This window comes from Urocampus carinirostris, chromosome 12 (genome assembly GCF_059441175.1).
Source record: "Urocampus carinirostris isolate Australia breed hairy pipefish chromosome 12, RoL_Ucar_1.0, whole genome shotgun sequence".
Taxonomy (NCBI): Eukaryota; Metazoa; Chordata; class Actinopteri; order Syngnathiformes; family Syngnathidae; genus Urocampus; species Urocampus carinirostris.
In genome coordinates this window covers 19258937-19272611 of record NC_142360.1, presented here as the reverse complement: position 1 = coordinate 19272611, position 13675 = coordinate 19258937, and the positions used below count along the sequence as shown (strand labels likewise).

Here is a 13675-nt window from a genome sequence, read left to right as displayed (position 1 = left end):
TGTATTTTTGGATATTATCCAAATCAATGTTTTTTTCTAACTGAATGAAGGCTTTTTTTACCACTAGGGGGCATTAAATAAAACACACTGTCCCTTTTAAGGTTTACTGTAGGGCTTGCCAACTTAAGTGAAGCTGGGAGTTACTTTTTTGTTACTGATTATGGATAAATTGGCTCCCAGATTGTTATGTATTTTTGAAATAACATATTACTATCTTGTTACTAGGTTAACACTATGTTATTACCAGGTTGTAATTATTAGAGGTTAAAATAGACTATGTCAATCGCTAAATATCATGCCAATTAGAAATCTATTTTCGTAGAAAAATTACAATGACGCATTATATGTTTTTAGAACCCTAACCTTTAGTATAAACGAGTATCTTAAAGGGACAGTGTACATGATTTGACCACTATATGTCATTTTACCATGTAGTGCAACTAAAAAAGCACAATAATAATACAAACTACCGAGACTCAAAGTAGCCAAAATGCACCATTTTATTACGCCAGCCTTTTTTAGGTTTTCGGGTTCCCATACCAGCAAGATAATGGACGAATATGTCAGCTCCCATTAGAAGAGGCTAATGTTATGTACAATAAATTAATATTTATCAACGTATGAGTAATTTAAACGATGCATGTTTATGTGATTGGTCATGTATTCGTGCTTATTATTTTTATTGATAAATTAAGTTTAGCCCTGTCCCTTTAACAGTCCGTAGACGAGGACCATACATTTACTGAAGTACTGTTTAATTATTAAATTATCACTATTAATGAGTGCCTTAAAAAATAGTGTTAACACTTAAAGTGTAATTGAATCAAAGCGTTTTTATTGTCATTGATAACAATGTAGTGAAACTACTTGACTTGGCACTCCAGGATTAGCACAAATAAAGACTTTAAACCCTCAATGTGTAATATTTGACCACTAGATGGCACTGTGTTGTCTTGTGAGAGTGAGGGCCAGTGCCCCAGAGTACAGCGTGGCAACATCCTGCCGGACAAACGTGGCAAGGACATAAGTGGGAATTCCTCTGTGTAAAAGAAATATACAGTTTTCAACCTATATATATATTTTTATATTTAAAAAAAAACATTGGTATGATGGTTCACGTATTTTTGCCCATTATTCAAATTATTGTTTGTTTTTTTACTGAAAGAAAGTTGTTTTTGTACCACTAGGAGGCACTAAATATTACACACTGTCTCCTTTACAGAGAAAAATAAGATGTAAAACTTCCAAGATAAATAGGTAAAAATATTTACAATGTAGCGCTTACAGACTGGCCTAAGTTATGAAAAAAAATAGTGCAATAACAATTGAAACTGTCTCTGACCCTGTCAAAGAGGTGGTGGCTGGTGTGAAGAGAGTCCTTTCTAATGTTGATGGCTTTGCTGTGGTCTTGCAAGCCGGCAATTTCCTCCAGACTGGGAAGAGAGCAGCAAATGATCTTCTGGGCTGTGTTGATTGCTCTCTCTATGTTATTTTTGTCCACTTTTGTGCTCACAGTATACCTTTAAAACAACCTCAGTGAAACATATGGAACTTATCTACAGTATTAAAGTAACACTAGTTATTTTAAAATAACATTGTGGGAAGGCATTAGGTCTTCTGCTTATAAAAAAAAAAACGGGGATTTCTGTGTGCTTGGTAAAAAATTCGAAAAGGCCAGCTTGTCACATATTTTTTGTGTATGTGAAATGTACAAAAAAAGGCCCTTGTATTCTGTAGTTATCTTTTATGTGGCCCACAGAGGAAAGAGTTTAGACATAGTTGATTTGGATGTTTTACATATTGCGATCTTTGTCATTACTTCCTGGGTTGAAGTTGGAAAAGTTCCACTTGCAACTTCTATCTTTAAAAAAAATATATATATTGCTCTAGGAATAAGTAGACTTACTGTCATGCCCCACTGTAACCAGGACAGTTAACGCCTCTGCGATTCTCACAGAACTAATTCCAAAGTCATGTTTTGCTTGAGTATGCCCGATCATAATTCAAATGAATTGATCCTTAAGTCACAAACACACAAATGTCCTATCAACTGACGCAGAAAAAAGATTGCCAAGTAATTTGCTAGAAGTCACCATTTTGGATCATGGCAAAACTAGGACCAGTTTCTGGTTCTGTGTCTAAAAAACGTAAGAAATGCAAAGCAAATATGTTAAATAATCGCGAGTGCATTGCTTTATTATTTACCGCTGGCAGACTTTGAATCAAGATCGATTAAAATTGCTTTGCGTATTTTTTTTGTGTGAATTAGACAAAATTCTGGCCTCATTACAATTGCACTGAAAATCTGGTCACCTTATTCAGGAGAGAACTGAGGGTGAGGTACTTATGAGTATTTTGGGAAAAGTCATTGTAAAATGAAATCATCGAATTCATTTCTAGAAAACTCATTGGATTGGTTTCCCCAGGCAGCTAAAAGGACAGCACGTTTTTTTTTTAGCTATTTTTCTTACTTCAATCAGTTATTTGATTTTGTATTGCTATTATTTTTGTTTGGAATATACATTAAGTTTCACAATCTATACATTTTAACAATTGCAAGGGTGATGTAATCGTTGGCTCATCTCACAGCAAATCGATGCTCAGCTTCCGGAAGCATTAGCTATAGTTTGTTAAATAAGCTCTACGTAAATACAAAGTAATTTCAAATCAATGCCAAGCCACAAAATGGCCGCCGCCTAAAACAAACACAGCAAAAAGTGGGGAGGACTGCTTTATACCTCAAATTCCGCGTAGGCAGTTTGTATGTGTTGCTCAAATGAGTGTGGGCACTAAAGAGATAATTATTCATTTGGGGAAAATATATTTTGTAATTTCCAAAGTATAAGCCGCACTAATACACTTTTAAAGCAAAAAAAACAAACATTTAGTACTAAGACAGTACACAGAAATAGTTTTAATAGCAAACACACAAAGGTAGAGGGCACGGAGAGACATAAACACAACTAATAGAGCAAAAAACAAAGCACCAAAACAAGTAACACAGCACTAACAAGGGTGGTTTGAAAAATAACACACTGGTAAAAGTCTCTAAGACACAACGCAAGGTACCGTAACACAGCAAAAAAAACCAGCAATGTAACTAACAGCGTTAAAATAAAAAGAAGATGTAAACGGGAAAAAATGCATACACTAGTCCAGGGGTCAGGGACATATAGCTCGTGTGCCAGATATGGCTCTTTTATTGAGTACATCTTTCTCGGAAACGAAATAGGAGCTATGCTAATATTCTGTTTGTAGTTCCAATTCCAGTATTTGCAACGCCTAAGCGACATAATTGTTGAACAGTTCGATCCAGAATATGTAGGGCAGTTCTAACTACTGTTTACAGCCAACTAACATACCCCATTTTGGCTGTACGTCGATGAAATCCTCTGTATGGAAGCTCGTTAAGAAGTGTATGTTCACTGTTGAGACGCTTTAAGATCTAAATCCAAAGAACAAACTGTAAACACCCAAATCACCCAAAGCAATTTTATTGTACGGGAGGTAAGGGTGGGCAGATCTCTGCACACATAGCCTATTCCTCTCTCTCTCTCTCTCTCTCTCTCTCTCTCTCTCTCTCTCTCTCTCTCGCTTTCTCTCTCTCTCTCTCTCTCGCTTTCTCTCTCCCAATGCCCTATGTGCCACGTATCACACTTTTTTATAAGTACCTCTGGCACGGAGATGAATTTTACTATTTAAACACATTTAAACCGGGAGTGCATAATAAAACCACTAGCAGAAGAAGCACAGTGCTGGGAAAAGAGAACTAGCTGAACTAGCCTAGCTGTGCCCATCCTTCCGCTCACACAATTGAATTGTTTTGGAAGCTTTGCTTGTGTTTTTGGGTATTTAATGTTTGTTCTATGGGTTTTCATCATAACGTGTGTCTCAAGTGAACCTACATTTATTAATGAGCTTGGATCTAAAGGATTCCTAAAGCCAAAATGGGGTCTGTTTACGTGACACCTTGACAGTAAACTGTAGTGCCCTATATATACTGGACCAAATTCTCTAAGGTTTAGTGTGCGTCGGCTTCGAATGGACTCAGTTATGTATTATTATGTATTAAGTAGGTAATGTGGTACGATTCAGATATGGATTGTATGAGTTATATTTCATCTCCGAGCTGTTTATACCCATCAAAAGAGCTTTATATGGCTCGTGAGCCATAGGTTCCCGACCCTGTGCTTTATATGAAATTGGAATAACATCGAAAGACAAGAGTTGCACCCCATGTATTTTGGAGAAATTCCCCGATATCGCCCATTACCAATTTTGATGCAGGTCAATGATGTGGCTTCCGGCCAATGGCAGGTGTGAGTCGCATCCTTAAAAGGAGAAGCACCAAAAAGGTGTAGACACAAGTCGCTAAAATGAGTAGGAAAGTGCCTTTTATTTTGTGCTGCAGCATGGCGTGCAGTTAAGGGCAGCCAAAAACAACTTAGTGGGGTGTGTGGCATAAGTGCACTGATTAGTTGGCATAGCAACACTGATTTATTTGTGTAGTTATATTGAGGAAGGAGAGCAGAGATCATTTAGAATACTCCCACACGATAAATAAATAATGGATGAAAAATATTTTTGCCGTCTTGCCAGATTTTGTCCTCCTCTCGTGAGGGAGCCTTGGAGTTATAAAGCTGGCTTTTTGTGGTTAAACGTTTGTCGTAGAAAGCATTCAGCCCGCATTCCTCTAAGAACCAGAAAAGCGAAATCAAGGAGCTTAAGCGTAGCAAAGTGGTAAAGATTAAAAACATTTTTTTAAGAGAAGGAATAAAAACGCTAACCACACTAGCCATACCCAACACTACATAGATGCTAATTACTAACACAGATCATGCAGGGACATAAATGCAAAATTTTTGACATAAAGAGGCAACGGATTTTATTGCAGACTCAATTTTTATGCACATAATTAATTCAGTCTCCAGAATACATTAAAACAAATGTGCTAGTTTAAAACGAGAAGTGGCAAACGTTTACTAAAACGAAAATTGTATGCAATTGTCGGAGCGGTTTATTGACTCTCTTCAAAATAAAGTAGAAAAGGATTAAAATACCAGTCTCGAGTTGAGAATTTTTTGGGGATTCAATTTAAAAAACTAGGACTTTTTTTTCAAACGGTAAGGATTTTTAACGGAATAAAAGTTGTAGTCTAACACGTAAAGTGGTGGTGTTGGAAGCATCGTTTATACTGGTGCTTGAAATCCTTGAAAAAGTGCTTACATTTTGGATGATGTGCTTGTAAACTTTTAATAGTGTTGGATTATTTCATAAGAATTACCCCTAAAAATGATGCTGACACTACCCTCTGGTAGCTTCACTTTGCCATTGCATTTCTTCACTCATGATGACTTTAGTTTGTATGGCATTGTCTTTCGAAGCATCATTGACCCCTTTGGGTCGCGCCCAAGAGGACAGGTGGATGCTACACTTAAACAGTACACTTAAAATCATATATCATGTTAAATGCACAAGCAAGATTAAAAATTTACGAGGGTAGGGTTACTTTAACTTGATTACTTTCAATTACTTTTGGAATAAAATTATGACTCACAACACGTGGTAAGCTTTCTCTCCTGGCTTTGATCTCTTTGATCCCCAGCAAAACTAACATAAAATGCACCAGAAACAAATGAAAATAAATCCAAACAGCTTGCCAACATAATTTTTGCCGTTCCGTGTATTCCGTTACTCCCCAAGCCTGCACAAAATTTAGTAATTTAATTCATATTTAGTTTATTTTGTCTTTTATTAGCATATTTGGTATTGGAGTAATCCAAAAGTAATTGAAAGTAATCAAGTTAAAGTAACCCTACCCAACCCTGAAAATTCACATATGTAAATTGCAGATGTATTTGTGGATCTTCAAAATGCCTGATCCACATTGGCTTTCTTCTTAGAATGGTCCTGAAGAAATTTAAAAAAAAATGCTTTGAAATTCCTTAAAAAGCGCTTGAATTCCCCCATGGAAAAGGTATACGAACCTTGCGGTAGGTAAGAAGTGATAGTTTTTTCAACTGCAGCGTTAGCAATTTAGCTTGGCTAGCAGCTCATTTGTTAGCCACTTAACAAAGCAGCATTATGCTTCATCAAGGCATGCTATGGTTAAAGACCAGTATTAGCGGTCACTAGCTACACAAGTTTAGCAGGAAATGTGTGAAGATTACAAACAAAAAGTAGAAAACCCTTTTGTTAAAAATATAACTATTTTTGGGGGGGGCTGTTGAGGTTTTCCATGATGCCGCTGCCATTTGTCTTTGATAACATTTTGTATCTTGCTGTTTCCAGCGAGTGGCACTCAGTCAGCAGGACGATGGCTATCCCTGAAGAAGGGACGCATCCCTTTCCTCCATTCCCACCTCGTCCCCTCCTTCCTCATCCAAACCTCCACAATGAGGCCAGATCCTGTTCACAGGAGATATTCCTCCTTCCACATCTTTTTGAAGGAGCAGGAATTATTAATGCTAGCACCTATTTTGCTTTTACCCTATTCCAGTCGCCGGTAACACATTTAATTCTAGTGCATAGTATGCAATGATCAGCCCATTTCTATTCTCTCACCGCTTAGTGAACTCCTAGTTAACCTTCATTTGCTGCTCTTTTAATTGTCAAACTAACATCACTGACCTGACATGGGAGAATTTTAAAATATTGGCAGTATGTTACTCTGCAAAGTACACAATACTCATTTGAAATTATATACAGCAGGGGTCAACAACCTTACCATGCTTATCAATGCGGAGGCTTAGCGGTCTTGTATGTATTTCTGAAGTAAAAGCGGTTACTATGTTTGCTTTTTTATCATGTAATTATTAACTGTTTCAGTTCTTTAAACCAATTCACGTCATTTAAGAAATGAACTTCTATTTTCTATTATGTATATTTAACAATGTTCTACATCATCACCATGACTGGTGAGCTATTTTCAGAACTGATCCGCAGGCTTCGCAGGTGTTCTTTGGGGACTATGTGATCTATGTTGGTGACCCCTGATAAACTGGAATAGGTCCTTTCGTGATATTTGCCAAGTAGTCTATACTGGAAAGGTTTCACCATATGCTTGCAATATAAATATTTAATGAAAAATTTGAACTCAATCAAGGTTTTTGGTCACGTTGGGCAATGAATGGAAGTGATCCAATTCAAGTAGCACGTGAAGAGGTTTTTGTAATGTAAAAACCTCACATAAAATGAAATGACGCTATCGGGAGTCATCTTATGATTCCACCCAGCAATCACTGTAAATACATTGATTTCTCAGCCACATTTTGAAAAATCTGAATGTTTCTATTAAAATGGAGAAACATTGCATGTGCATTTCATCAGAAAAAATGGAGGTACTGTATATCCTAAAATAAGTATAGATTGTTCGACAGTTTGCCTCATAAAGTTCGACCCGGCAAAGAAAACAGCCAACGTGCCAGTGACTGTACTCAAATGCTGATACAGCAATAAATCCGGCTAGATATTTCTTCCAGAAGAGAGGTTATTTCTGTAAAGCTGCTGTCAAAGCAGAACTCTAGCGCTCTGTGTTCAGTGTATAGTTAAAGCTAAAGATGAGAGAACCCTCACGGATAAGGCCCCAGTGATTTGATCTGTATGAGAGAGAAGGACCAGGCATGAACTTGGGGTAATATTTTCTTTTTTCTTGCTGCAAATATCAATTTTACAACCAGGGATTGGTTGATATCATCAGTTAATGTTTCTCTAATTGACTGAAGTTTGGCAAAATGACGTTTTATCTCTGAACATTCGTTTCCTGTTTCATCCATCGATAATTTGACAGTTCATTTTGGCGTAAAAAGCTTTATGGTTGAGCACCTAACAGTTTTCAATACATCTGATATTCGGAAGATTACTGTTTTAAATTGCTGGTTAATCCCAATAAATACAGCTCATTTACGTAGTAAGAAATGGCAACGGTAAGACACTAACGTAGCTAGTTAGCGCTATCTAATTTATTATATCATATTTGACGTCTTTCGTACCTTCTTGACATAACATTCTCGGAAAACCATCCAACGTCCCTTGTAAGAAATGCTTTCTCCAAAACTTGGAATAACGGATAAGGGATAACAATCCAAATCAGGCTTAGAAACTTGCCCACCGCACAGCAATAAATCGCCATTGTAAAACGTGGTGGATTTTTCTTCTGTTATCGTTATTCATACTTGTTTCAACTCAAATGCTCATTCAAGTGTTTCTTCTTCTGTCAGGGAGGGTGATCTGACATGCTAAGGGTCAATAGAGAACGTGCAGGAATCCGGTTTGATTGGTCCCTCACAATATCTTTCCCTGGGGGAGGTTCTCTCTTCCAACATGACAGTTGCAACGCTGACAGGAAATTGCATTCGCTTGTACGAACCGCACTGATTTGTATTCAAACACATCGCCTTAAACACATGGTTCACCTTTGATGTGACCGTGCTGCTGTCAATAAAACAATAATAAGCGGTCGGGGACACCTGATATAGTCTATACAAAATAAGCTCATTTTAACACACATTTAGACCAGGAGACTCAATAGTTTGGGGCCCCTCCATAATATAAAAGCTGTATGTTAGTTTGGCTTGCGCTAGGTTGATATGGGTGCTAATTAGTTAGGCAGGGATCAAAATGATCATGCTTATGTTTGAGATTTATTTACACTTTAATGATTGGCTAGCTACTTCTTGGTGATCAGGTCACAAGTTTCAACTAATTAGCTTGTTCAAATTAATCATTTTTTTGTATAACGATTCATCCATCCATTATCTGCACCGCTTATCCTCAGTAGGGTCGCGGGGGGTGCTGGAACCCATCCCAGCCGTCCTCGGACAGTTGGCAGGGGACACCCTGAACTGGTTGCCAGCCAGTCGCAGGGCACACAGAGAGAGACAACTTGCTCATTCACACCTAGGGACAATTTGAACCGGCCAAGTAATCTGACATGTATGTTTTTGGAATGTGGGAGGAAACCGGAGTCCCCGTAGGAAACCCACGCAAGCACGGGGAGGACATGCAAACCCTGCGCATAAAAGTTTGATCGTTGTGTAACTAATGGCAAAAAAATGTTTTAAACTAATATGTGGAAAGAGGAGCTACCAGAATGAGAAAGGAGTCACTGATGTAAAACTGAAACGTAAGAGAAAATTGGATGCATCGTACATGTAACTCTCGGTGCATTTCGGCCTGTAAAAACCCGATAAGCCTGACCTCACTCAGATCCTAGTTTCGACACCCCCCAAGTAATTTTGGTTTGACACCCCTGATTTGAACTACATGAATTTTCAGAGCAAATTATAAGGATATAGTTAAGCATTTTAAAAGGTAATCAAGGGGGTTTCTTGGGTCAATGTAAGAAAGATTATCATGTCCTTTTTCCGCATAAGATATTGGGCATCGACTTGCAGTAATTTAATGGCACTAAAATCTTTTGTGTTTTTTTTTCTCTCTCTCAATCAAAATAATTGACCAGTTGCTTGTCCTGTCGCATTATTTTCATCAAAAATAAGTCTCTCCGAATAAGGTCTTCCAAATCCCACTTCCTAGTTGTGCTGAATGATTTCTAACAGCTTAAACTTTTTTTTTGTATACATTATACCTTTTTTACACTTCGCCCAATTAACATGTTGTAACAAACTTCTTCCATATCTAGTTCTAGTGCTTGTGACGTTCCTGTTGAATAGTGTCCCCCTGTCTCTCATCGCTCATACTACGCTATCTTCATCCTAGCATCAACATCTTTTCTTTGCAAGGGCTATCACGACCATCAAGGTAATAGCACACTAGGATATAAAAAATGATTGCAATCAAGGTCTCCAAAGGAACAAGAACACCCGAAGATGAAACTGCCCATCCACCTGCATTTTTATCTTATACAATGGAACCTCGGTTCTCGACCATGATCCGTTCCAGAACCCTGTTCGAAAACCGATTTGTTCGATCACCGAAAATCGTTTTTCCCATTAAAAGTAATGTAAAATCGTTTTAATCCGTTCCAACACCCTGAATGTTTACCATGAACGTAAACATGAAGCTAACCCAGGCTAATCGTACGTTCGCGTTATCGTAGTCTTCCGTACGGGATATTCGTTAACATGAACGTGTATAACTAAAAAAATCAGGTCGTTTACACGTCATTTAGCACCCGGGTCTCCACAAAAAGTTGTGAGCGGTTAAAGCAGGGGTCAGGAACCTATGGCTCGCGAGCCATATATGGCTCTTTTGATGACGGCATCTGGCTCTCTGAAAATTTCTGAACGAAACAAATTTTACTAATAATGTTACTTTAGCAAAATAATTAATAATAATAATAAAGTCAGAAAAAAACATGTCAAAAAAAAATAAATAAATACACACATTTTAATTTATATATATTTTCACCTGCAACTTTTCATTCAGGCACGCAGCGAAGAGCCAATCTGTTCTCCGGTGAGCGGGAAGGTCCGCTACCCGGAAAGTCTAATTTTAATTGATAATTTACAACAATCTGAAGCAAAGAAGAAATATTTCCTTTCGTTTTTGGTTAGCTTTTTTTATGCAGGGTGAACCCTTCTAATCAAGATGACGAAAAGGAAAAGCGATGAAGATTACCGTACGTTTCAGCAGGAATGGACAGAGCAATTTGCCTTTATTGAGAGAGCAGGTTGTGCAGTGTGTCTTATATGCAATGATAACATTTCCTCGATGAAACGGTCAAATATAAAGAGACACTTCGACACACGCCATGCCACATTTTCAGCGAAATATCCAGTGGGAGACAAGAGAAAGAAGGCCTGTCAAGAACTACTTTCTACAGTCCAGGCGAGTCAGCAGCAGCTCCGTGTATGGGCCAAACAAGGTGATTTTAACTCTGCTAGCTTTGCTGGTTCTTTAGCAATTGTGAGGAGTGGGAAGCCGTTTACAGATGGCGATTATGCCAAATCATTCATGCTTGATGTGGCCAACGAGCTTTTTGACGACGTTAAGGATAAAGATAAAATAATCAAACGGATAAAAGATATGCCTCTTTCAGCAAGAACTGTGCACGATCGTGCCATCATGATGTCGAAACAAGTGGAGAAAAAACAAGTGAATGACATAAATGCAGCAGAGTTTTTTTCCCTCGCTTTGGATGAATCAACAGATGTCAGTCATTTATCCCAGTTCAGTATTATTGCACGCTATGTTGACGGTGACTCGCTGCGTGAGGAAAGTCTTGCCGTTTTGCCACTAAAAGGGACGACGAGAGGAGAGGATTTATTCAAGTCTTTCATGGAGTTTGCAAATGAAAAGAATCTACCAATGGATAAACTTATTTCTGTGTGTACCGATGGTGCTCCGTGCATGGTGGGGAAAAACAGAGGATTTGTAGCGCTGCTTCGTGAGCAGAACAGACCCATCCTCAGCTTCCACTGTATTCTACATCAGGAGGCACTTTGTGCGCAAATGTGTGACAAGCAGCTTGATGACGTGATGTCACTGGTCATTCGGGTGGTCAACTTTATTGTTGCCCGAGCTTTAAACGATCGCCAGTTTAAAGCACTGTTGGATGAAGTGGAGAATAATTATCCCGGTCTTGTTTTGCACAGTAATGTGCGTTGGCTGTCAAGAGGGAAGGTGCTTAGCCGTTTTGCAGCTTGCCTGAGCGAAATACGGTCTTTTCTTCAAATGAAAGGCATTGAGTATCCCCAGCTAGCGGACACTGAGTGGCTCCTCAAGTTTTATTATCTTGTGGACATGACTGGACATCTGAACCATCTCAATGTGAAAATGCAAGGCATTGGAAATACAGTCTTATCCCTTCAACAGGCAGTCTTTGCATTTCAAAACAAGCTGGAAATCTTTACTGCGGATATTGAGACTGGTCGTTTACTACACTTTGAAAAACTGAAAGTATTTAAAGATGAGTGCACAGCAAGTGACTCCCCTGAACATTTTGATCTCCATCAGCTCGCAGTTTTCACATCTTCTCTCCTGACGTCATTCAAAGCACGCTTTGGGGACTTTCGTGAGCACACTAGTCTTTTTCAATTCATCACTCATCCGCACGAGTGTGATTTGGACAAAGTAAACCTGAGTTTCATCCCCAATGTCTCTGTCAGAGATTTTGAAGTAGAAGTTGCTGACCTGAAGGCCACAGACATGTGGGTTAATAAGTTCAAGTCACTGAATGAAGATTTGGAAACCCTTGCACGAGAACAAGCAGAGCTGGCAGGCAAACACAAATGGACAGACTTCAGCGCGCAGACCAGCTGATTGTCAAAACCTGGAACGCGCTTCCCGTCACGTACAAAACACTGCAGCGTGTGAGTCTTGCTGTATTGACCATGTTTGGATCTACGTATGCATGCGAACAGTCGTTCTCACACCTAAAACACATCAAAACCAACCTGCGATCACGTTTAAAAGATGGAAGCCTAAACGCCTGCATGAAGCTGAACCTCACCACCTACCAACCGGACTACAAAGCCATCAGCAAAACCATGCAACACCAAAAGTCGCATTAATAGTAAGTCAGAAGTACTTTTCTTATCAATAAATACCTTTAATTTTATTTTGAACAACGTGTTATAACAGAGTCTTATTATAATATATATATTGTTGGTCTTCTTCGATTTAGATAAGAAATTGCTGACCTGAGGGCCTCAGACAGCGGTGAACAAGCAGAGCGGGCAAGTAAACATGGACAGATATGAATAAAACCTCAGCCTGCAGACCAGTTGATTGTTATAATTATAAATAATTGTTAGTTTTTGTTATTAACTTACAATGTTGTTCAAAATAAATTCTGTCTTATTATACTATAAACTCGTTGATTTTCCTCTTCCATTTAGCTGTTTTTGGTATTAAAATATACATATGGCTCTCCTAGGATTAGATTTTAAAATTTGGGTTTTTTCGGCTCTTTCAGCAAAAAAGGTTCCTGACCCCTGGGTTAAAGGATAAAGAAAAGAACTATGAATAGGATTTCTTACCTTTGCGGTGGTATGCAGAAGCCATTCTCTATTCCCTCGAAAGAAGGGAAACTCGCACACCTTCTTCATATTTTGCGATTATTTATTTCTTAAATGCAATAGTTGTACGCACTACCCTTCTTTTTTCACCTGTAGCAACTTTGCTGCTTGCACCGACCTTCTTCGGAGGCATAATTAGGGGCTAAAACACTCTGTTCACCGATATTTAAAGCGAAAGCGAAAAGAAGTGCACGCGCACGTCATAACAGTTCTTCACGAGGGGTGGGGGAAATCTACACCCATACGCCGCTCAGCATCGCACCCTAGCGTACCGGCGTTCGAACTCCGATTTTTTGAACGAAAAGTGAAGCAAGAATTTCTCTAAATTTTTGGTCGCGAACCGAATTGTTCGAACTGAGAGGCGTTCGAAAAACCGAGGTTCCACTGTATTGTGTTTGTTTGTATTAAAAATAATATTCAATTATGTCACACTGTCAATGCCAGCGTTGTCCCATTTTCAACTCATCTGCCGGTAAAGCATATCAATTAAAAGGTGTATTGCTCTAGGGGGAACGATGAAACATAATCTTACTGAATCATTTGGCTCTTCTAGGTGCTTTGAAGGAACGTTTTAATGGGCCTCCATTCATTCCACAGCCATATGTGGACATTTTTATGCTGTATGTTGCACAAAAACTTTCCAAGAAGCCTTCCGTTCCGTGTAAAGAAAATCATGTTCTTAGCAGGTGGGGAAG

General features: G+C 38.6%; 2 protein-coding genes across 3 annotated transcripts in view; both read left to right on the top strand.

Annotated features, from left to right (window-relative positions):
• Nucleotides 1–12685, top strand: part of LOC148355190 (low-density lipoprotein receptor-related protein 8-like) — a 245425-nt gene extending 232740 nt beyond the window's left edge. The window contains exons 19-20 of one of the 2 annotated variants that reach the window (XR_015852190.1): nt 6292–12475; nt 12587–12685. Coding sequence is in view for 1 of the 2 variants with exons in the window: in XM_088349134.1 (XP_088205260.1) it covers nt 6292–6330 (39 nt within the window). In the remaining variant the exon portion in view is untranslated. Of the gene's footprint in view, nt 1–6291 lie in introns of both variants that reach the window. The other variant, XM_088349134.1, reaches the window with a different exon arrangement.
• On the top strand, nt 10672–12222 carry LOC148355191 (general transcription factor II-I repeat domain-containing protein 2A-like). The gene has a single exon (XM_088350205.1). The coding sequence runs from the start codon at nt 10672–10674 to the stop codon at nt 12220–12222; it is 1551 nt and encodes a 516-aa protein (XP_088206331.1).
• Nucleotides 12686–13675: the final 990 nt, after the last annotated feature.